Here is a 24,554-nt window from a genome sequence, read left to right on the forward strand (position 1 = left end):
TTTTTCATCTATAAAAGGCTTAGAATAGTGCCCAGCACATACCAAGTGCTATACAGTGTTAACTACAGTCGATGATGTTATTATCTCAAATTCTCACCATAGGGTAGGCATTATTACTGAGCGAACACAGAGCTAGAAGAAAGGTGAAACCAGAATTCATTTTTTCCAGGGTACTGCTGTTAGGCGAATTAAAAAAAAAAGTATGTAATAGTCAAACGGATTTATGGAAATGTAAAAACAATTTGTGGAAAGATTGAATTCACTACAGAAGTTCCTAAATAATCAGTCATAGGAAAGGGACTGTAACCTGAAGTGTAAATTAAATACTAGCAACCTGTGAGTTACCAATGTGCTCTTCAGCAGATACCTCAAATGTACATGTTAACAGAAAAGTGTAAGCTGGGCACGGTGACTCACACCTGTAATCCCAGCACTTTGGGAGGTTGAGGCAGGAGGATCGCTTGAGCCCACGAGTTTGAGACCAGCCTGGGCAACAAAGGGAGACCCCCCCATCTCTACAAAAAATTACAAAAATTTCCAGGTGGTGGCACACACCTGTAGTCCCAGCTACTTGGGAGGCTGAGGTGGGAGGATCACTGGAGCCCAGGGAGGTTGGGGCTGCAGTGAGCCCTGATGGCGCCACAGCACTCCAGCCTAGGTGACAGAGACTTTGTCTAAAAAAGAAAAAAAGGAAAAAGAAAAATATATTTTTCATTTACTGTGAACAAGATATATTAAACTACATATATCCTATCATGCCAATTTTGAAAAGAGACAGAGGTGGTGTATTTTAAGACTAGAAGGAATAACATCAAGATATTCACACTAAGAAGGTTGTATTGTGTATGAGCTTTCTATTCCTCACACAATAAGAATCTAAGAAAAGAAACACCATCCACACACAGTCACACATACCCTGTTCAATGTGAAATTTCTTCTTTCTCCTCCCTGCTCTTTCTCCTGGATCCCTGTGCTGCTCAACAGCTCCACCACCCACCCACCATCCGCAGCATAAGCCTAGGAGCCATCCTGGACTGTTTCTCCCCCAACTCCCATGGGTGAGCATGTTCAAACCTCAAGCTGCCTTCCAGCCACATCATCTCCTGCACCAGCCCTCTGCCAATGGGTGAGCATGTTCAAACCTTAAGCTGCCTGCCAGCCACACCATCTCCTGCACCAGCCCTCTGCCTGGCCTACCACCTCCCTTGGTACCCAGAGGCTGGCCAGCCCAACCCACCCACCAAGGCAAAGGCTGGGTTCACCTTTGGTATGCAGGAAGTCAAGGGCAGCAGCAACGTCCCGCACCACTCGGCTGGCTTCTCGCTCATTGAAGTGCTTTTGCTTCTGGATGTGGGCTAAGATGGAACCTGGGGAGCAGAGGGGACACAGAAGAATGCCTTTTTGGGCTCTAGTAAGTTTTTTTTTTTTTTTTTTTTTTTTAGACGAAGTCTCACCCTGTTACCCAGGCTGGAGAGTAGTGGCATGATCTTGGCTCACTGCAACCTCCGCCTCCCGGGTTCAAGCAATTCTCCTGTCTCAGCCTCCTGAGTAGAGCTGGGATTACAGGCAGGCACCACCATGTCTGGCTAATTTTTGTATATATATATATATTTTTTTTTAGTAGAGATAGGGTTTCACCATGTTGGTCAGGCTAGTCTCGAACTCCTGACCAAGTGATCCGCCTGCCTTGGCCTCCCAAACTGTTGGGATTACAGGCGTGAGCCACTGCGCCTGGCAGTATAACTTCTTAGAGGCCAAGTTTTCCCAAGTTTGGAAAACTTGGGGTGGGGACATAGGGATTCATCACTTACTCATCACTACTTGTCCAGCTCCAAGTGTGGGGCCTGGCATGGAGGAAGTACCAGCTTGTATGTCTGTTAAACAAAACTGGACTGCTCTCTTCTGTACCTGTCTATGAGGAGCTCAGAAGCGAGAGAGAACAACTATAAATAGGGCCAAAAAATACTAACGATGCTGAGGCTGATTTGGCTTCTGCAATCAAAAGGAATAAAACTGAAGGCACTTGGAGCTGAGGGGGCCTTTCTGTAGCAACATTTTCTCCCCTGCATCTGATCTCTGATCCAAACAAGAGCACAAACTTTCAAATGGAAATGCCACACCCCTGCCAGACATGTAAAGGCCTGGGAAAAGGGGGGAAAAATGGGTTTTCCTCCTGAGCTTTCCCATTCATTATTGTTTTGTTGGCAATGGCTAACATTTACTGAGTAGTTACTAGTGCCATGTGCTATTGAATAGTCTGGAAATAAACTGTCTTATTCTCAACACAATTGGACACAATGGGTAGTATACTTATCTTCGTTTTACAGAGGGAGATCCTGAAGCCAAAAAGAAAAATGGTTGAGCAAAGCTTGCCCAAGATTACGCACCAGTAAGGGGAGAGGCCAGGACTTAGGCCCAGGGCAGTTAGGCCTCCGAGTCTGTGCAGAAATCCGCCAGCAGGACTTGTGGTCTGACTGCTGCAGGGATGGACTCTCTTGAGCCAACCACACTGGGTCTGGCCTCAATAAGCTACATTAAGTTTACTGATATGGCGACAGAGGATCCCTTCTGCATGTAGCATTTCAAACATGTAATTAACAGTCAGTCATGTGTTATTGGGTGGTGCAGGGGCAGACACAGGCAGGAACATGTGGCTTGGCTTCATGTGGTCTACGTTTACTACTAGAAGCCAGTATTTCTGGGCTGAAGGTATTATCTCTGTGTCCTAAAAATGGCACATGTCTACTGTTTTTGGGGGGGGATGGGGAGGGCATGAGAGAAGGGGAAGAACTGCCAAAGATTGTTCGCTAGCAGCTTAAACAACAGATCCCAAAGTGCTAGGGAACATTCCCAGAAAACCGGCTCATGACTAGGTCCCAGCTTACTCTGCTGTAGTGAGCCTCGTTTCCAAATCTGTTAAAAGGAAAAGCAGAGAATAATGCTCTACATACTTTTTTTTTTTTTTTTTTTTTTTTTGAGACAGAGTCTCGCTCTGTTGCCCAGGTTGGAGTGCAGTGGCGTGATCTCGGCTCACTGCAACCTCTGCCTCCCAGGTTCAAGAGATTCTTCTGCCTCAGCCTCCTGAGTAGCTGGGATTACAGGCGTGCGCCAGCATGCCCAGCTGATTTTTGTATTTTTAGTAGAGCCGGGTTTCACCATGTTGGCCAGGCTGGTCTTGAACTCCTGACCTCAAGTGATCTGCCCACGTTGGCATCCCAAAGTGCTGGGATTATAGGCGTGAGCCACCGTACCTGGTCTACTCTACATACTTCTAAGACATCCCCCAGCATACCAAATTGTTTTAATAATATTAGCAGCCAACATTTATTGGGCCCTTAGTGCCTACCAGACACTGTCCTAAGCATTTCACATGAATTATCTCATTTAATCTTCATAGCAACCCAGTGAGGTAGGTGCTGTCAATATCTCTATTTTATAGAAGGGAATATTGTTTAGAAAAGGTTAAGTGACTTGCCCAAGATCACATGGCTAGTAAGTGATGGAGCCGGACATAAGCTTTCGCTGTGCTGGTTTCTAAAGCACGCTCCCTCAACCACCAAGCCCCTCCATGCAGCTCCAGACATCCTTGCAAGTGTGTCCTAAGACTGGGGGAGTGATGGGAAGGGAAAGGGTTTCTCTACCCCACCTCATTATGTCAGAAAAGCAACTTAAGTATACACCCCAGTGATTATGTGTGTGGGTGATGGCATCTTTCCATCTGAAGGATGGCACATTCTCAGGCTTCCCCTCTATCCTGGGTCTGTGTCCCAAACAATAGGACCCTCCTCTCCTCTGTTTTGGCCTTTCTAGACTTTGCAATGTATTTGAGAGCTTCCACCCCATAATTAATGTAGTTAAACAGTGAACATGTCAAAACGGGATTGATAAATTGATGACTAAATGTATCTATATATGACTCCTATTATAATGAAAAGGCATTTATAAAATACCCACACAGGTGACATTCTAAGCTCTGCAAAATGCTAATTATCATCCTTCCCTCCGGCCTCCCTTCTCCCAAATCAAGGGCAGTTTTTAAGTCCTTCATCCTTTTTATTAGCTTGACTCGTTTTGGAAGTCTCTGGGATTCATGATGGATGATCACCACCCTGGGTCTTAATCAGAAGTCCACACACATACTCAACAGTAAGTACCTCCTTGCAATTTCTCAAAGACCAAGTAAAACCTTGTGTCATCTTCAAAGAACTCAATCAGCTCCAAAATGTTCCTTAAATAGGGAAAATAGGAGGAGAGGGAAAAGGGGGGAAATCGTATTATATATTAAAGTCTACTTACAAATATACAATGAAAAAAATATACAACACTGGTAGTGGGGCAGAAATCAACTTGAAATCAGAATGCTTATTAAAGACCCGCGTGTGGATGCAGCCAATGGTGTTAGCAAGATTCAGGTCACCTTATCTTTCCATAATGTTTAGTCTCTGGTGTTTTCACCAAGTCTGTGCTGTCAAACCCCAGCCCTAAAACCCACTAGGTAGAGTTATAAAAAAGTCCCGGTCACATTAAACTGAATAAAATCTGCAGCCGACTGGAAGCAATTGCGGCTAATAACACTGAATAGTAGGTGTGTGTCCTGGAGGCAAGCAGCAAATAATTACTTGCCCTCCCTCTTGCCCATAAATCACGGGGCAGTATTTACATTGCCTGGAGAAAATGGAAACATCTGTCAAATAGACTTGGGGCCTAACGTGGGCACCGCTAGACCCTAACTGCTAAGCGCTGCTTAATGAAACGGCCGCGTTCCTGGCCACTGTAGCACTTGTGGCCTTCCCCGGTGAGCACTCTCTGTTTGCCCGAGTATTTCAGTGCTCCGCCAACAAGGTCGTCTTGTAACTCAGTAGGGAAGCCACCAGCCTGGATATTGGAGGTGTTGTGGGCTTTTTTTCTTTTAAAGAATAAAATAAACCAAGTAGAGTCTCTAATGCTGAACTAAGAAGCTGCAGGGCTGAAAATAAAAATCTGTCCCTCATAAAAAAAATGCTGACTACTTTGGGAGATACCAGGCTTTTACTAGTGTGAAGGCGTCCAAATATGATGGGCAAAATGGCCTAATTTGAAAGAAGATTGTGGAGGCAGTGCCTGGAGTTAAATCAACAGCAGCCCCTGTCCTCCAAGCTTAATGACAAAGCCATCAATACCAGGCCACTGGCTTCCCGCTGACCCTGCCATGGAGGGCGAGAGGGGGAAGTGGAGTCTTAGAGGTGACCCTGATTTAAAGCCACAGTGGGAGAGCGGCTCATTTGGAGCTGGTGGTGGGCAAAATGAACTGGGGCTAGAGATGACCCGGACCCAGCTATCTAGAAGGAGTGCTAGACAAGGTTCCAGGATCTTAGTGGTATCTGCACATATGTAAATATTCTAGGAGCAGAAACAGCAGCAAACATTCTCCTCATCTTGGTATTAAGGCAAGTCCTTAAAGATTTCTACCGGGCAACACTCAGTCAACCTAGTTTCCACAGGTACCGAAAGAAAACCCCATTTCCCCCCAACAACCACTGATTCAGATCGTTCATTCTTCTAACTTGCCTGAATTGATGATATTTACAGTATTTCAGAAGAGATAATAGCTCCTTTGCTGTTACTGCTGCTTTTCCTTTCTCTCCCTAACACTGAAAGGTGGAAGGAGGTACCTGCCTTGTGGGGGCAGGAGCGAGAGCTAAATGCTGGAGTCAGGAGATGATAAGAAACAGCCTCCTCTTCTGTGGCCAAGCGTCCCCCCCCCCCCCCCCCCAGAGAAGCAGCGAGAATCAAATGATACTCACTTGTTTCCCTGACACTGATACAGCGTCTCCACCTCTCGAAACACCCTACTCCGACTGTGTCCTGCTTGTTTTTCGATGATCTGTGGGAAGAATAAAATCTGTCATGTACACCCACCTGACTCCAAAGCAGCCCCTTGGCAGGAGCCCTCTGGGAGAATGCAAGGCCACACTCAGTCCAAATCCAGTGTCGAGCAGAAGTCTGGCCTAGGCCTTGGTGACACCGGCACTGTGGCTCTGCTGGCAAAGCAGCAGACTGGCCTCAGGGCTTTCCAGCCCAGCTGAGCCCATTCCACTCTGGCCAAGCACAACACCAAGGAAGTGAATGAGGCTGCTGCCCCCAGCTGCCCAGGGGAGACTGAGGCAGCCGGCAAGACAAAGAGCTACCTTACTCAGCTCCTCCTCCCATGGGCATCTCTTTTTGCCTTAAGGGTAAGCATTTACTTCGTCTACTGAAGGATCTTCTCATGCTGGAGGGAGAGGCTGATGGAGGACACCGTGGGGAGGAGCTAAAGCTTTGACACCCGGCTCAGAGGCTGCCTCCACTATCCCCCTGGCAGAAGTAGGCTCTTCCTCTTCTGAGAACTTACTCTCTGGCAGACACTGTTAAATGATTTATTTACAGCCGGGTGTGGTGGCTCACACCTGTAATCCCAGCACTTTGGGAGGCTGAGGTGGGTGGATCACCTGAGGTCAGGAGTTCTAGACCAGCCTGGCCAGCACGGCGAAACCCTGTCTCTACTAAAAATACAAAAAAATTAGCCAGGCGTGGTGGTGGGCACTTGTAATCCCAGCTACTCAGGAGGCTGAGGCAGGAGAATCACTTGAACTGGGGAGGCGGAGGTTGCAGTGAGCTGAGATTGTGCCATTGCACTCCAGCCTGAGTAACAGAGAGAGACTCCATCTCAAAAAATTAATTAATTAATTAATTAATTAAAAAATAATAATTTATTTACAGAATCTCAGTTGACCTTTATGACAACATTGAAAGATAGGGAGGTATGAAACATTTGCCTGCAGTCCACAGCTGACTCCTAAGCCCTTGCTATCCCACACCTGCTTAGACGCTCTAACTTCTTCGAGGACCTGGAGGCTTTGTCTCTCCTGTGATACAGTGGGCTGCTCCCCCTCCACACTTTTACCTGAGATGCTTGTCAAATGCTGACTGAACGAACAGATAAGCCAACAGATGGGAGGGTGGTTTCCAAAGGGACTGGCTGCCTCTGCAAAGCTCTCTGGACCCATCTGGAGCCTCAAACCACTGCAAACCGAGCCTGTGAGCAAATCTGCAGAGCCTAGCTCTGCCTTACAGCTCCAACGTGCACCGTGGACAGCACAATGACATCCTCTTCCTTCATTGAGACTTCAAACTTCTTCGATATGATGTGGCACAGACATCCGTGACCAACTCTGATTTTCTAAATAAGTCTGTTTGTAAACCATGGTGGGCCCATTATCTGAGTAGAGAGGTGTAGTGCTGGGGAACAGGTGATTCAACTTCATTCCCCAAGCATTTCAGATCAAAGTCATGAAGAACTTTCTAGCAGGCAAGCTCTCCACAGCACAGTCTTCTCTGAGGAAGTAATGGGCTCCTGCTACTAGAGATGGGGGAGCGGAACATGGACAACTATCTGGGGAGTCATAGAGGAAATTCAGGGTTATCTTGAAATTCCATCCCAACCTTGAGAGTCTAGGATCAGTTGGGTGCCTATAGGAAAAGCTGTAATAAGCTAAGTATTGTGGGGTCATGTTGGGAGAAGTAGCCCATCTCTAGGGAGCTCTGAAAGAGTAGGGGAGAGAAGAAACATGGGCAGAACTGCTGAAACCAAGGAATTGCCAAGCCAGAGTCCAGTGTTTGCCTCAAAGATGCCAGGGGGGATGTGGAGGAAGGGCCATGTTTTCCTCCCATTATCCAACCTTGAAGAAATATACCTCTCATCCATAAATGTATTTAAACCTTTGAAAATCAGTTTATATTTGTGGTTTTTACCACATTTAGGCAGACATATCGATTTTTTTTTTTTTTTTTTTTTTTTTTTTTTGAGAGAGTCTCCTTCTGTCGTCCAGGGTGGAGTGCAGTGGCACGATCCTGGCTCACTGCAACCTTTGCCTCCTGGGCTCAAGTGATCATCCCACTTCAGCATCCCAGGTAGCTGGAATTAGAAGCACATGCTACCATGCCAGGCTAACATTTTTTTTTCTTTTTGTGACGGAGTCTTGCTCTGTCGCCCAGGCTGGAGTGCAGTGGTGTGATCTCGGCTCACTGTGTAACCTCTACCTCCCGGGTTCATGGGATTCTCCTGCCTCAGCCTCCCAGGTAGCTGGGATTACAAGAATGCACCACCAGGCCCGGCTAATTTTTTTGTATTTTTAGTAGAGATGGGTTTCACCATGTTGGCCAGGCTGGTCTTGAATTCCTGACCTCAGGTGATCAGCCCGCCTCAGCCTCCCAAAGTGCTGGGATTACAGGTGTGAGCCACCACGCCTGGCCTAATTTTTCTATTTACACTTAGGCGTATGTTTTAAAAATCACTTGTAATTTATACTGATCTGTTTCCCAAAAGAAATTGAGATAGCGCTCTTGTTACCATGTGAAGCAATACTCCAGCTGAAAGGAACGTGGCTTAGCAGACTTGCTCAACCTTCTAACCCGCAGCTGGGACTGTGGAAAGTTGGTTCAAAGAAGAGAAAACATTTCCTTCAGGAGCCCATTGGGCTGGGATTGCCAGTGTGAGGCAGCATTTGACCTGGTGGCTCAGGTGGGTGATTTGAAATCAGCTTGGATTTAAAAAGACCCTTTCTCTAGGTCAGTAGTCCTCAAACTGTGGTGGCTATGAGACTCACGTGGGGAACCTGGGCAAGCCACAGAGATCCAGACCCTATCCTACATCTGGAAACCTGGATCTGTGTGTGCTTTGTTAGAGCTCTAAGGGCTTCTAATACACAATAGCATTCACAACTGCCCTTCCTACATCAGTAGTCCTCAAGGATTAGTGAGTGTCAGAGTCACCAGGAGAGTTTGTTAACATTTGTATTGCTGGGCCCACCCCTGTTTCTGAGTTGGTACTTCTCAGGTAGGGCCAGGTAGCTTCTATTTCTAACAAGTTCCCAAGCGATGCTGAGGCTGGTCCAGGGCACACATTTTGAGAACCACTGCTCAAGATCCAGCTCTTCTTCCATGTGGAGAGGGCAAGTGGAGGCACAGAGGGGTGACACGAGCCACTCCAAGGCCTTGCAGCTACTTAAAGGCAGCAATAAGGCCAGAAGCCACTTCTCCTACCCAAAAACTGAGTGCTCAGTCACTTTAGTTTTGCTTTTTTCTTTTAATTTTTTTATTCTGAGACATCATTCAGATGTTACCAAATCAGTCACCTTAGTTTTTAATCCTCACTATCATGCTAACATCTAACACTTGGATAGCATTTTGTGACGTGTAAAGTGTTTCCACCTCTCCCAGGATATTTTAATTTTCATCTTCATAACTGCCTCAGGAGACCGAAGGACGGATACCATTTAGAGATGTAGGAACTGAGGCTTACAGACATTTGATGACTTGCCCAAAGTCAAACAGTTCTCGTTTGTCAAAATAGAAATTCAGGTAGGCCTTCTAATTCCAAATCTGGTTGTTCACTCCCTGAAGCTGACTTCATTTGTCAGAATAATGAGAAACTTACTATGAGCCAGGCATTGTGCTAAGCATTTTGCCTATATTAACAACAATTCTACATAGGTTCTAGTATCATACCCATTTTACAGATGAGAAAACTGAAGGACAGAGAGGTTAAGTAACTTGCCCAAGGTAACACACTAAGTAGAGAAACCAAGATTTGAATCTAGTGAATACAGCTTCAGAGCCCCCATTCTTATGGAATATAACATTTATTTGGTTCAGGATGAGCTAGGAATGACTATTTGCAAAGTAAAGCCTGGCATTCAGCCGAGACACTCACTTTGACGGCATACTCTTTGCCATTCTGAAGGCTCACCGCACCTTGAACTTTGGCATAGGCTCCCTCTCCAAGCAATTCAGAGGTCAGCTTGTACATATCTAGAGGTGAAATGGATGAGAGGAATAACAAGATGAGTCACCCTACTGCAAGCTCAGATGGGAAGAACTTCTGTGGCTCAGCTTCCCTGATCAGACGACACAGGCACCCGATGACTCTAGCACTCAGTGACAAGGAAGGCAAGTAGCTTTCCCAGCCACCTCAGGACCCAGTTTCTCAACAAGACCACATACAAGGCATCCTGTTCCTCATTTTAGAGATAAGGTTAGCAAAAGGGTCTCAATTCGGCACATACTTCCTGAACATCTACTACATGCCAGACAGCATAATAGAGTAAGGAATAAAACAAAGGCCAGGTGCAGGGCCTTACGCCTATAATCCTAGCACTCTGGGAGGCCAAGCCAGGAGGACTGCTTGAGGCCAGGAGTTCAGAACCAATCTGGCCAACATAGCAAGACCCCATCTTTAAAATGTATATATAATCCCTCTCCTGTAAGGGTCGCAGTCCAGTGGGGAAGACAGACACATACACAGGTGACCCCAGAATAAACCAGGCATTGGTAAATACTATCACAGAGGCACAAGGTACAGTTAAAAAAAGAAAAAGTTGGGGGAGGAAAGGGTTAAATCTGTTCAGAGAGGCTGGGCATGGTGGCTCACACCTGTAATCCCAGCACTTTGGGAGGCCGAGGTGGGCGGATCAAGAAGTGAAGAAATCAAGACCATCCTGGCCAATGTGGGAAACTGTCTCTACTAAAAATACAAAAATTAGCTGGGTGTGGTGGCATGCGCCTAAAGTCCCAGCTATTTGGGTGGCTGAGGCAGGAGAATCGCTTGAACCCGAGAGGTGGAGGTTGTAGTGAGCCAAGATCGTGCCACTGCACTCCAGCCTGGCGACAGAGTGAGACCCCGTTTCAAAAAAAAGAAAATTTTTTTCAGAGAATCTGGAGGATCCTCAGAGGAGAAGCGGTATGATTGGAATGAATATTCATTTACTCATTTACCGAGCACCTATTATGTGCCAAGCTCTGTGTAAGCACTGGCTATACAAAGGAGAATAAAATACTGTTCTATTTTATACCCCATACATGGAAGTCATTGGAGGCTTCTGAGAAGTCTCCAGAAGTCACCCACAGGAAACAGGAGTAGGATGCAAAGGATGCCTTGAGGTTTTTACGGTACTGAGTCATAGTTGTTCTAACAGAGTAATAGACCTGGGTTAAAGGAACATCTAAATGACCTGCCCAAGCTCACAAATAGCACAGCTCTTTGAGCCCCTTGCGAAGGACGCCACATCTCCATCACAGCACTAGCTGCCTGACCTCGTCCCCACTCGGCCTCCATTCTTCAGCCTTTTCCTCTTGAGGCACCTAGCACTGAAACCCACAGTCTGAGCAGAAGACATTTCAACCATGAATTCGATTTTATCACTCTCAGTCAGGAGAAGTCCTGTCATTGCACAAGCTGTCCTTAAAAACAGGAAGTATGCTCTTGTGTTAACTGAAAGAGCAAAAGAGCTGTTGATTAGGAAACTATTTGAAAACCTTGGGATCTTTGTCTCTCCCCCATCCCCACACCCTGACACACACACACACACACCCCTCCTGTTTGAGTTAAAGGCAAACAAAAAAGCCCTGCTGAAAGTACCTTCTTGGTTCCATCACGGTTTGGTCTTTCAGTTGTTTATAAGAGCAGATGGCACGCTGTTATTCGTAAGTGTTTTAAATGACATGCTTCTCACAATGGACACGTTGGCATTAACCCTTTACACATATCAGGATAGGTGGGTGGCTGGAGGTCCCATATTCCCAACCCATAAAGTGCTTGTTATTGGAACCACTCTACACAACAGCCAATTCACTAGTGTGTCTGGAACGCTGGAAGGAGGGACCAAGAGGCGAAGCTACTTCAGACCTCACAATGAAAGAAAACAGATGAATTGGGGCATGTTACTCCTAAGAATAGCTACTGATCCTCTTGGTGCTTTGCACAAGTGTCCAATCACCCCATCACATGCCCAGTGATAACAGGACCCACACTGAGCCTAGTGCCTCGCACACAGAGAGTGTCAAAAAATGTCTGATGACCTAACATCATTTCTACTGAACACAACATGTACTCTTTAAAATGTAGTCAAACACATACAGCATAAGTCGCTACAATCTGAGAGACAAATTCTCTGCTTATAGGAGACTGAAGTTTCATTTGCGGCCACAGCCTTTGGTGTTTCTCTCTTCCTCTTATATAGTTCTATCTCTCAGCAGCCCCTCCAGGAATAGCTGAGGGAAGAATCATACCTGAAAAAGGGTGGAAGACCCCAGGCAATGCCACTGATAGACGGGTCTTCCTGCTCCCTGAAAAGGAAGCAGTACCTGAGCCATTTACAGGAGGCCAGTGCATCATCTGAGAGCTTTTTCCATCCCCGATCTCTTTCTGTAATGCCCTGTGTAAACTCCCTCATCCCCATCTTATCTCCCTACCACACAGATAACCACCATCTGGCTCTAACTTGACGCATTCTGTGATCTGGACCTGTGGCTCCCGGGAGGCTCCTCCCATGCCTGGGAAACTGCAGGCCCAGATATAGGGAAGTTGTGTGACCAACCTTCAAACTTTCCTGGCAAGGAGTCAGTGGCCCGGGCCCTCCGCTTCTTCTTCCTCCTCCTGTCACCATCTGCGATGGGAAGGGGTTCGCTACTGCCCATCTCTAGGAGACAAGAGGAGATGTAAGGGAAACATCACTGTACTGATCAAGCTGTAAATTTACCCAGAAGGAAAAAAAAAAACGGTATTGGGGGAGGACCCAGGAGGTTTACACTGATGGTTTTTAAATATCCGTGAAGACTATTGATTTGTTTTGACCTAGGAGGAAAAACTAAAGGCAAAGCCATTATGGGAGATCATTAACTGTGGAAAGGAACTCAGACAGGCAGGCTAGATTAAAAGAGGCCAGCGGAAGCCTGCTTTAACCAAGCTCATTAGCTCATGGATTTAGATCTGCCACTGGTCAAACCATATTCCCCAAACAGAACAATGACTCCATAGGCAGAACCCCACCCGTGACATCCTCCAGCCTCAGCATCAGAAAGGCAAAACTGAGGGAGCTAGGCAAGAAGGGGGTTGGGAGTGGGAGACCATGCAGATGAGTCATAGGCTCAGCAACATCGCTATGGATGCACACAGGGCACAGATGGCCTGGAGTGGAGACAGCCTCTGTGAAGGTAGCAATAGGGCTGGGGTTCAAAATGGCCCCAAATTACTTCATGTCCAAGAGCACAGACTTGAGTGCCTATGGGGCCTACGGCATCCTTTCCTCCCACAGCTCCTCCATCGGAAGGGCTGCAGGTAGTGCCCATTCAGAAGTCGGCAGTTGACAGGTCTGTGCCAGGCTGCTGGATAAGGTCACTTATTGCAAAAAACCTTATTATCTTTCATTGGCAAGCACCTGGCTCCCCATCTTAAAAAGGGGATTTATGAGGCAGGCATTCAGACACTGCACAGATTGGGCAGAAAAAGGCCGGATGGAAAGAATAAGCAGGACACTGAGATGGGAAAGAGAAAAGGAGGAACAGTGAACCAGTGCCCAATCACAGTCCTGTTTCTAAGACACTCTAGCATGGGCCTTTCCCTGTTAAAGATAAATTACTTATAGAACATGTCATGCCCCTGATACAGAGTGGAGCCTTAATACTCTTTGCCTGCAGTTAGAAATAATAAGATTTCTCTGAAGTCTCTGGGTCTAAATCCCCACCAGGGTGATTAAACCTTTACATCCTTCTAAAATAGAGGCACTCGAGTGCTGATGGGGCATACAATGTGAGAGACTTTTAGACCAACCTTCAATAAACACAGGCTCTTGGTTGTTGGTGTTTTTTTTTTTTTTTTCTTTCTTTTTTTTCTGAGAGCTTTTAAAATGGAAGCTGGTTCTTTGCCCATTGAGGGGAAAGGCTCACTCTCTTCTCAGAGGATCTGGCGGCATACGACCAGAGAAAGAGCAAGTCTGCTAGGAAGACTGATTAGTGCCCATGCAGGTCCATACACTGTTCTCAGACGCTAGTACATGACAGCCATCTGGAGAGAGCACACAGGATGGCACTTTCGACACCACAATCCAGAAAGCATGGTTACGCAGCCAAGTGTCTGACAGCTCAATTTAGGCGCATTCTTCCATCCATTTTGGGGATCTGATGACAGCACATTTTTAATTATAGTTTAGAATGGGGAACAGATAAACACACGGATAAAAGAAATCCACAGAGCATCTCAAAATATAACTCTAGCCAAGACCTTCAAACACAAGATATATCTGGGGACTGCAACACCCTATGAATTGAAAGAATTAAACATCTGGCTGGGCACCGTGGCTCACGCCTGTAATCCCAACACTTTGGGATGCCGAGGTAGGCAGATCACTTGAGGTCAGAAGTTCGAGACCATCATGGCCAACATCGTGAAACCCGTCTCTACTAAAAATACAAAAATTAGCTGGGTGTGGTGGCGGGTGCCTGTAGTGCCAGCTACTTGGGAGGCTGAGGCAGGAGAATCGCTTGAACCTGGGAGGCGGAGGTTGCAGTGAGCCAAGATCATGCCATTGCACTCCAGCCTGGGTGACAGAGCAAGATTCCATCTCAAAAAAAAAAAAAAAAAATCAGCACCTCAACACCCACCCTCACCAAGGTAAATTAAAAGGAAAAAAGCTGCCCAAATGTATAACATGGTGAGAAATTCAGCAGAAATAAAACACAGGGTCACTCATCTTCAGGAGCTCAGGGAGGGGGTGCTGGCCATCGGGGCAGCAGGCTGAGAAGGAGGAACCATTGTCTCTCTCTCTTGTGCTGACCTTGAGTGCAGTCCAGTGGCAACCCGTGTCCGCCTCTATTTTCTCATCAGCACGGCAGGCCCAGTGCAGAGGAAACAGATTTGGGTTTCAGCTTTCTCCTTCCCCTGTCCACACTCTGATGGAGGGCCCCAGGACAAGCAAAACAGCCAAAAGGCAGGCAGAGCAGAGGAGCAGCAAGAGGGCTGGAGGCATTATAATTCACAGGGGACACTCAGGCACACGACTCTAACGAGAAAACCCTGTTAGCGACAATTTATACTTGGTCTCTACCACAGCAGGGCTGAGGGAGCCTCTTGTGCGAGAAGCATACCTCAGAGCACCGCCACACATGTACTATCTGATTTTATGGCTTCACACACACACAAAGACAGAGTACCTGGTATATTCTGCATGGATTTCAATGAAAGAGGGTACGCCAGAAGGGACAAATGGTTAAGACTTTCCTTGGAAACGCAACTTGGAGAGTTGTTTCTGAAACTAGGAAGGAAAAAATGTAGGAAGATGGGTGAAGTGAAAGAAACATGCTTAGCTTCCCTGGTTACACAGCGGGGAGGCGAGAGGTGTCATAATCTCACCAAGGGGCTGCTAGTTGCCCATGTGGAGCCTGGCCACACACTGTTTTCATCAGAGTCCACTAGCAGGTCTGTGGGGCCTTAATTCATCATGCACACACTCACGGGATAAATGCTGCCTCAGGGAGTGGGACCCCCGCAGTAAAGCTGCACCTCGACTCACCTGCTTCCCTTGGCCTAGGAATTCTTCTTGGTCATCAAAACCTGGCTCAATAGTCCCCACCCTTTTGCAGCTCCCTGATAACTCCAGATGAGTTAAGGTTTCTACAAAGACTCTGGAAGTCAGTTAGGCGCTATATGCAAATGGAGGGTGTTACTGAGCAGAACTAGTAGTTGGTGCTCCATCCTCTGCTCCCAAACACACTGCGAGAAGCTCCAGGAGGGCACTGATTTTATTTGGCCTTGAGTGCTCCCCTGTGTTCCTAAAGGCCGAGATTGTCCCCTGTTCACTTGTTTCTCCTACAGCTCATGGCACAGTGTCAGACACATAGCAGCCATCAGAAATTGCACTGAAATCGAAATGATATGAAATGACATGCATACTGTTAGGTGTGGGGTATGTCACACTAGCCCTTTAGGTACCAAGTGCACATCCTGAAAGAAACATGGGTACAACTTTGCCCTGCAGACAATGCAGAGTAAGGCTACTTAGTTCTATGAATCCAGTTTAGGAATTCTATTAATTCCTGGATAAACCCCCTTTCAAAAAAGGGTCTAGGACACAAAAGGTCCTTCACTTTCTTTTCTTTTCTTTTTGAGATGGAGTCTTGCTCTGTCACCCAGGCTGGAGTGCAGTGGCACAATCTTGGCTCAGTGCAACCTCCGCCTCCCGGGTTCAAGCGATTCTCCTGCCTCAGCCTCCCGAGTAGCTGGGACTACAGGCACGTGCCACCATGTCTGGCTAATTTTTTGTACTTTTTAGTAGAGACGGGGTTTCGCCATGTTGGCCAGGCTGGTCTCGAACTCCTGACCTCAGGTGATCCGCCTGCCTCGGCCTCCCAAAGTGCTGGGATTACAGACGTGAGCCACTGCGCCCGGCCAGGTCCTTCGCTTTCTAAACAGAAGCCTGGTTCTTGCTATAGGATCGGGCAAAGTGTCTGTTATTATAGAGGAAGAAGTGAGCACTTCTTTTCAGTTTTCAGGCAGATCCCAGCTGGTCTGGAGGCTCGCAGCACTTCTGCTGCCTCCAGCCCTTGCCTTCCTCTTGGGAATGGCTTGGCGGTCCACCACATGTGTCTGTTAGTGGAGGTGGAAGTGGAACTGAAGAAGCAGCATGCTGCTTGCTGACAGGGAAGGCACACAGGCTTGGCATCAGGTGAGCAAGGCAGAAGCCCTGGTTCAGATATTACAACAAAACCAAGGCCAAGTTACTGTGCCTCTTAGAGTCTCAGTTTCCTCATCTATAAAATAGGTTTAAAAACACACCCGCTCTGTCTACCTCACAGGTTGTTTTAAAGACCCAATGATGGCCAGGTGTGGTGGCTCACACCTGTAATCCCAGCACTTTGGGAGGCCGAGGTGGGCAGATCACCTGAGGTCGGGAGTTTGAGACCAGCCTGACCAACATGGAGAAACCCCGTCTCTACTAAAAGTACAAAATTAGCCAGGCGTGGTGGTGCATGCCTGTAATCCCAGCTACTTGGGAGGCTGAGGCAGGAGAATCACTTGAACCCTGGAGGCGGAGGTTGAGGTGAACTGAGATCGCGCCACTGCACTCCAGCCTGGGCGAGAAGAGCGAAACTCTGTCTCAAAAAAAAAAAAAAAAAATACCCAATGATATACTTCATATAAATATGTTTCCAAAAACATATGCATACGCACAGGTATGTATGCATACATGTGAACCCAATAGAGTAGAAAGACTAGACAGAAATACATAAAACTGCTAATATACTATAATTTTTAAAAGTGCCAACTATATGGATATTTTGTACACATTATCTCTAATTCTTATCATAATCACAAAAGGTAAATATTTTTGCCATATTTCAGGTAAGGAAAGAAGTTCAGAGCAGGCAGCTGGTAGATTAAATAACCTACCCAATGCCAAACATCTAGTTAGTGGTTTAACTGGGATTCAAACTCAATGCTGCTCTTTCAAGTCCAGACCATTTCTAATCTATAAGAGTTTTCTCCATGTGATGGGGTGATTTTTATTTTCTTTTCTATATTTGCAGTATTCTCTAAATTGTATACAATGAAATTTATTTTTTCTGCTATTATTGTTTAACTCACGTTTTATTTTTAAATAAAGTATACCATAATCTTTCTCTAAAACACATTGGAATTTGGTATCTGATTTTAGTTTTTAAAAATGTGTCCAGATTTCTCTGTATTAAAATTCAACATTCAGTGATGAAAGAAACATTTAAGGAATATTGGTGCCTTGAAGATACTAATTTCACAATCATTCAAAACAACCAATGTTATTTTTATTTATTTTTTAAATGCTACTTCTTAAAAGTAAATATTTTATAAAAACAAATGAAAAAATGTGCTGAACATTGGAGCCTGAGAGCTATGGCTCCCCTCTACTGCACGAACTGCAGCAAGCTTCTTAGCTTCTCTGAGGATCAGCTTCCTTGTATATGAAATGAGGTAAGCAGAAGGCCTGGGCTGCCCACGTCACAAGGCTGCTGTGAGGATGAAATAAGAGACTAGAAGTGAAAGCACCACTGACTTACTCTTCAATAATGCTATATTTATTGGGCACCTATTGATCGTCTGGTGCTAGACAGTGAGAGTATAAGAGAAGACACAGTCTCTTCCCTGATGGCGTTTAAATCTGCTGCTGACACTTAAAACAATTTCAACATAGTAGGACAAGTGCTGGGACAGGGAGGCACTAGGTGCTGTGGAGCAGAAGAGAGGAAGCTAACCCAGTTGGGTAACTAGAGGAAGAGACAGCTAAGCCTGAATACCTGAGGGATGAGTGGGCTGGTCAGGCTGAGGCCTGGGAGAGAGTGTCCCAGACCAAGGAAGGGCACAGGCTGAGGCCTGGAGGAGGGACAGAGGGCCGGTGGGGGCCACTGGTGAGCGCTCAGGCTGGCAGGGGCACAGAGCACATGGGAGGAGGGATGACATTAGCTCACAAGCAGTCTCATCGTCATCGATGACAATAAATGTCTCCATTCCTAGGCATATGTTTATCTTGTTTTCTCCATTAAAATAGGAATGCATGTTTCGTCTCTTTGTAAAACCTGTGAGTGAACGAGCACTGATGGTACTGAAGGTATATTAAGTGTTAAGGATACAGATCCAAGAATCATCCTGGTTCCTGCAGGGGAGAGGTACAGAGAACTCACAGAGCAGATGAGGAAGGGTTAGGGAGGCTCCCCAGAAGGACTACTACAGCACAGAGATTCCTGACATGCAAGCACCCATCCACCATTCTGCCCCAGAAGGTGACCTCGGGGCCCACCTTCTGGAAGAACTGTGTTACTTCTCCAGTCTTACGAGCCACATTGTCCCCAAAGGAACCAGATCTGTACTCCAAATTTTCAAGAGCCTGCAAAAAACTCATCAGCTTTCACATCTGTGCATGAAACCAGAGATGATCCTCTCCCCACTAAGAACCTGACTTTGCTGGCTAGCTCAGCTCTGCAAACTTAGCTCACACTCCTCTCCCAACCACTTCAGAATTCTTTTCAAGGTCTCCCCAACCTTTAAGAGTGATTTCCCTCAGCCACAAGAGCTTTCTTGAGAAGAAACAGTGGTGAGAGCAAGCAGAGGAGTGTAATTACCGACCTAGCTGCCTTCTCGGCCATCAGCTAGCTGAGCATTCCAAAACAAATGGAGAACGGAGAAAATGATCGGGAACTGACGGCCTGAAAGGAAGTGTCCTGGGCACTCTTAAGGAAGTGGCCAAGACTAAGAAATGTGAAACAGAGGAGGAATGAGGGGGTGCCTGGGGAGACTGACCCCAGAACATTTACATCTTTGAAGTAGTAGCCGGAGCAGTATTAGAGTCCACATGACTACTCTTAGCCGTGACATTACTCACACACACACACATGCTGCTTACTGCAGGCCAGGCAGCATTCTAAGCACTTTACCAATGCTACACTTTACATATACTAACTTATTTAATCATCACAACTTTATGAGCTAAGTATCCAGATTTTACAGATGAAGAAACTGAAGTACAAAGAGACTAAATGATTTGCTCAAGGTCGCATAGCTCATAAGGCAGAGCTGAGATCTACATCTAGATAGTCTGGCTCAGAATTCAAGCTTTTAACCATTACACTGTATTTAAACCTTAATGCTGAAAGGCAGAAGGGGTAGCTAGTAAAAGTAGCCAGGCATCAATGAGAATGTTCTCGTTTGTAAACCTTAGCACAGGGCTTCCCTGCTGATGTGCCGTGAATGAGATATTGATCCCCTCATCAGGCCTCCAGTCACTCGCTGTTACTCAGGTGCACAGAAGAGTATCATTTTCAGCTTGTGCTATGATGTGAAAAGGTTGGGCAACACTGCCCTAGCTTCTGGAAATATGAAGGCATTATTACATTATCATCATCCTATTAATCGAAAACTTCATTTATCAGAAGTTTCTTCTTCGCGCTCTGAGCTTGCCTTGTATTTTGTGTTTTGTCATCTTATGAAAGATGAGCTACCAACCAAAGTCCACCCACATTATTTCATGGCAGTTCTGTTGTCAGGTACAGGCTACGTTCTTCTGCCTGACCCGTTAGTGGGAAGATTTGGTTTTGTGGCATCATTATTATGCAGGGACAAGGAAAGGGTACACTCAAACAGACACTAGTCAGATTTAGCACATGATGGATGAAAGGAGCCACTTGTAAAGTCAGCTCAATCAAAGGACAGTCTGTCCACAGTGATACTGCAAGGGGCTAAGGTATTCTTTCCCCAAGAGTCTGGTGTGAGGGGAGGCTGGGCCGCAGCATGCAGGTGGCAGCGTCTCGCTCCGCTGCAATGAAATTGGCAGGTGAGGCCTGCTAGGGTGCCAGCAAGGGATCCCCCACAGGCCTCAGACAGGACTGGGGGCCTGAAAGTCCCAGAGACAAAAGGTCACAACTCCAGTCCATCTTCTCCCTCTGTTCTGATTCTGGGATCACAGGCAGCCTTCAGAGCTGTCATTGCATCTCCTGGTGGAAGGAACGACAAGAGGAAGGACATGGAAGGGGAGACGGAAGTGTGTGCTGAAGAAAGAGCAAGCAGGAGGAAAGGGCTGGATGGGAGTGGGGTGCAGCGTGTAGAAAGCTGACAAAGGTGGGCTGCGCTCAAGGCCCCCAAGCACAAACGCAGCCCACGAGGCTCTCCAACCCCAAGCCCCTGTCTGCCTTCCAGCCTCAGCACCCAACACAGCCATTGTTGCACGGAAGAATGAAACTGGTGGCTAGTTCCGCTTGCCATTCAAGGGATCCCACACGTGCTTTTCCTTGAGTCAAGTGCTATACTTTGGTTTGCCGCAGGAGTACTTTATGAGCATTTCTATTTTGTTACACAGAATATTAAAGAGACCTGTACTCAGGGTTGGAATTCAATAAAACTGACAATTTTTGCTACTTCATCAAAGACATTCTTGTGTGAAAATGGCATTAAAAAAAAGCCAGGTGTGGTGGCTCATGCCTGTAATCCCAGCACTTTGGGAGGCTGAGGTGGGCAGACCACCTGAGGTCAGGAGTTCGAGACCAGCCTGGCCAACATGGCAAAACTCTGTCTCTATTAAAATTACAAAAATTAGCTGGTTGTGGTGGCAGGTGTCTCTAATCTCAGTTACTCAGGAGACTGAAGCAGGAGAATCACTTGAACCTGGGAGGCGGAGGTTGCAGTGAGCCGAGGTCGTGCTGTTGCAGTCCAGCCTGGGCGACAAAGTGAGACTCCATCTCAAAATAAAAACAAAACAAAACAAAACCTGGGAGTACATAGCAGTGGAGAATATAGTGGCTACTAGCACAGTTCGGCATCACCACCTTGACCAAGGCACCAATAGTCTTACTCATTGTTGCTTTCCAGCAACAGATAGCATCTTAGTACTATTACAAAAATCATTTTGACTGTGCAGATTCCACAAGGAGTTTTGGGGACCCCCATGGTCTGCAGTGTACGCTGCAAAACACTGGCCTAGGTGATGGGGAGGGACTGGGTGTGACTGGAGCTGTGCCTGGGGGCCACGGAACTGACTGTGATGCGAAGAACAAACTGGAGGCTAGAGCAAGAGTGAGGGCTGAAAGAGGCTGCTGGAACAAACTGGGGCAGGGCGAGAAAGGCCTACAGTGGAGACAGGGAGAGCAGGGAGAGCAAGGAAGAGGAGGTGAGGTATGTAACACAGTGAGAGAATGAAGCCATTGAGGCAGAACTGGTCCTAGTCCTACCAAATGACTGAAGAAGGTGGGGGCAAGGACCACAGCCCACCTTGAAGGAAGGGACAGTGTTTAATTCCTCTGTGTCCCCACTGCCTAGCATGCAGCCAGGAAGAAGCGGGCCTCATATACTTATGATTACATGTTTATTAACCAAAGTCAGGTCACCATAAGAACAGTAGGACCATCAAAGAGGGGGAGAATTCAGGAAGCGGAGCTGGCTGGGGATGGGGAGCAGGGAAAGACATTGGCACCACCGGGGACCTTCAGATGAAGAAGGGTGACACACGGCCACCAGGGACTATGAAAACTCACCGATCAGGCTAAAACCACTCTCACTCAGCCCTCATCTGACCCAAATCTGCAAACGAGGCATTATCCATAATCTCCCAGGCATGACAAAACCTCCGGTGACAGTGTACAGAACACTTCAAAATGTCATCATATATACATTTTTAAAAACCTGAAAAGATACATCTCAAATTATTATTACGTTTTGAGCTAGGGTCTCGCTCTGTCATCCAGGCTGGAGTGCAGTGACACAATTTCGGCTCACTGCAGCCTCCGCCTCCCAGGTTCAAGCAATCCTCTTGCCTCAGCCTCCCAAGTAGCTGGCACTACAGGCGTGTACCACCATGCTTGGCCAGTTTTTAAGTTCTTTGTAGAGACAGTCTTGCTATGTTGCTCAGGCTGGCCAAATTAGCAATGGTTATTTGGGGAGGAACAGTGTCTAATTCCTCTCTATCCCCACTGCCTAGTATGGAACCAGGCAAAGAGGGGCTTCATATACTTCTGCTGTATTTTATCTTGTTTTGTTATGAAGTAGTTGTTGTAATTTCATAATTAAATAGATCTGGCCAGGCGCAGTGGCTCATGCCTGTAATCCCAGCACTTTGAGAGGCCGAGGCAGGCAGATCACTTGAGGTCAGGAGTTTGAGGCCAGCCTGGCTAACATGGTGAAACCCCATCTCTACTAAAAACAAAAATTAGCTGGGTGTGGTGGTGCACGCCTGTAATCCCAGCTACTCAGGAAGCTGAGGCAGGAGAATCGCCTGAACCTGGGAGGCAGAGGTTGCCGTGAGCCGAGATTGCACCACCGCACTCCAGCCTGGGCGACAGAGGGAGAGTCTATCTGAAAAAAAAAAAAAAAAAAAAAAAAAAGGTAAATAAATATGTTTTAAGCTACATGTTTTCCTTATGACCCTGCCATGTCATTCTGTAGAAATGTGTTCCTCCTAAGCATTATCTGAGTCGTACCAGGGCGGCTCCGCTATTCCTAGCTAACCAACTAAGTGCTGAAAACCATGGTCTCTTACCCGCCTCTCCTCTGGATGTATCAGATCATTTCAATTTGAAGTAATCTAAAAGGATAACTAAAATGTACACCCAATCTTACCTATAGGTTTTTCCAAATTTTGAGAAGATACCGTCTGTAAACTTGAAATCCCAAATGAAATAAAGCTCCTGTCAGGAAGTTGGTGTCTTCCAGCTACACGAAGTGTCTCAATGGCCTTTGTACGTAGCTGGCAATCTTCAGTTCTCCATCGGCCCCGACATGGAAACCTTGAAAAAGCAGAAATAGAAAGGAAATCAAAATGCTGACTTCTTTAAAAGGACCAGAAAAGAAAAAGATCAATCTGAACGTGCCCCAAACCTATTAGTTACCCTACTAAGTAGATATACACACACCAATCACAGGTTTCCCATCTTTAAAATCAGACATTTGAATTAAATTTTTTGTAGAGATAGAGGCTTGTTATGTTGCCCAGGCTGGCCAAATTATTAGCAATGATTATTTGGGAAGGGGCGGCTTCTAATTCCTCTCTATCCCCACTGCCATTAAGCACTGGAAGATTTAACAAAGGTCTGAGTGAAATTTTTCAGATTCTGTTTCCATTATGGGATTCCAGACCCAAAAAGATATAACTGGACCTGGATGATAGAGATAGACACCTCTGCTCTGAGGAGTCTCAGGCAAAAGCTAAAAGTTGACAGGCCAGGCGTGGTGGCTCATGCCTGTAATCCCAGCACTTTGGGAGGCTGAGGCAAGTGGATTGACTGAGCTCAGAAGTTCGAGACCAGCCTGGGCAACATGGTGAAACCCATCCCTACAAAAATACTAAAATTAGCCAGGCGTGGTGGCACACACCTGTAGCTGCTTGGGAGGCTGAGGCGGGAGGATTGCTTGAGCCCAGGAGGTCGAGGCTGCAATGAGCCAAGATCATGCCACTGCACTCCAGCCTGGATGACAGAGCGAGGCACTCCTCTGCTATCCACATTTTCAGAGAAATGAGCTGGGCTCTCTCTCTTAGCGGCCAAGTCCAAGTCTCACAGGCAAGAGGTGACAGAGCCCGAAAGATAGAGTAGACACTGAGGGCGGCAGGTGGCATGAATGGGAACAAGGTTTTTTGTCGAATACATAATTATTGCTAGTTTTCAATCTGATGACTTCATTTTCTCTATGTTCACTGTTATTTTAATACCATGGCTCTAGCTATACAGGTCAAAGTTGCTTTGTCAACTTCCCTGTGAAATAAATATGCATTTCTCCTTTTCTCGGTGGAAAAGCTCTGAAAATGCAGTTTAACTCTGAATTCTGAGCCTTTATGCCAAAATTTCTAAAAAGGCTTTCTAACTGGGAGTTGGGTGTGTTTCACCATGACCTCAAACCACATGTCCCAAGCGGGACTTGTGCCCAACCCCCACCCACTGCCTCCTTCCTCCGATTTCTCTTCTTCCCTATCAGATCGCGTCATTCTGCCAGTTATTCCTCAAAGGCAAGCACTTATCTTTTTCATCTTTGCATTACCAGCATCTAACATAGTATCTGGCAAAAATGGGCTCTAGTGAATCTGAATGAATTACTTAATACACAAAATATCTCTTTACCATTCAATAAAGATGTTAGCACATTGGATAGTCCTTCCTACTATGCTCTTTATTCCCAAACAAATCTGAAACCCAGTGAAACTGTTTCCAGGGCCTAAGGAAACTCAGGGTATGCTCTCTTTCACTTCTACTACCAC

The 24,554-nt window shown here is 46.4% G+C and overlaps 2 protein-coding genes across 12 annotated transcripts in view; both read right to left on the bottom strand.

Moving 5' to 3' along the window:
- Positions 1 to 24,554, bottom strand: part of MKNK1 (MAPK interacting serine/threonine kinase 1) — a 46,862-nt gene that overhangs the window by 13,451 nt on the left and 8,857 nt on the right. For 3 of the 11 annotated variants that reach the window (XM_030823843.1, XM_030823851.1, XM_030823842.1), the window contains exons 2-8: positions 22,925 to 23,091; positions 15,004 to 15,104; positions 12,393 to 12,494; positions 9,731 to 9,828; positions 5,784 to 5,863; positions 4,155 to 4,228; positions 1,263 to 1,367 (exon numbers count right to left, since the gene is read on the bottom strand). In XM_030823843.1, the coding sequence (XP_030679703.1) occupies positions 1,263 to 1,367; positions 4,155 to 4,228; positions 5,784 to 5,863; positions 9,731 to 9,828; positions 12,393 to 12,494; positions 15,004 to 15,019 (475 nt within the window). In that variant the 5' untranslated portion in view covers positions 15,020 to 15,104; positions 22,925 to 23,091. The other 8 variants (XM_003259022.3, XM_030823845.1, XM_030823846.1 and 5 more) reach the window with 6 other exon arrangements.
- Positions 9,644 to 24,554, bottom strand: part of MOB3C (MOB kinase activator 3C) — a 41,064-nt gene continuing 26,153 nt past the window's right edge. Inside the window, exons 7-10 of the transcript XR_004032584.1 lie at positions 22,925 to 23,091; positions 15,004 to 15,104; positions 12,393 to 12,494; positions 9,644 to 9,828 (exon numbers count right to left, since the gene is read on the bottom strand). The gene's annotated coding sequence lies outside the window, so the exon portion shown is untranslated. The remainder of the gene's footprint in view (positions 9,829 to 12,392; positions 12,495 to 15,003; positions 15,105 to 22,924; positions 23,092 to 24,554) is intronic.

Source organism: Nomascus leucogenys, chromosome 12 (assembly GCF_006542625.1).
Source record: "Nomascus leucogenys isolate Asia chromosome 12, Asia_NLE_v1, whole genome shotgun sequence".
NCBI classification, from domain to species: domain Eukaryota; kingdom Metazoa; phylum Chordata; class Mammalia; order Primates; family Hylobatidae; genus Nomascus; species Nomascus leucogenys.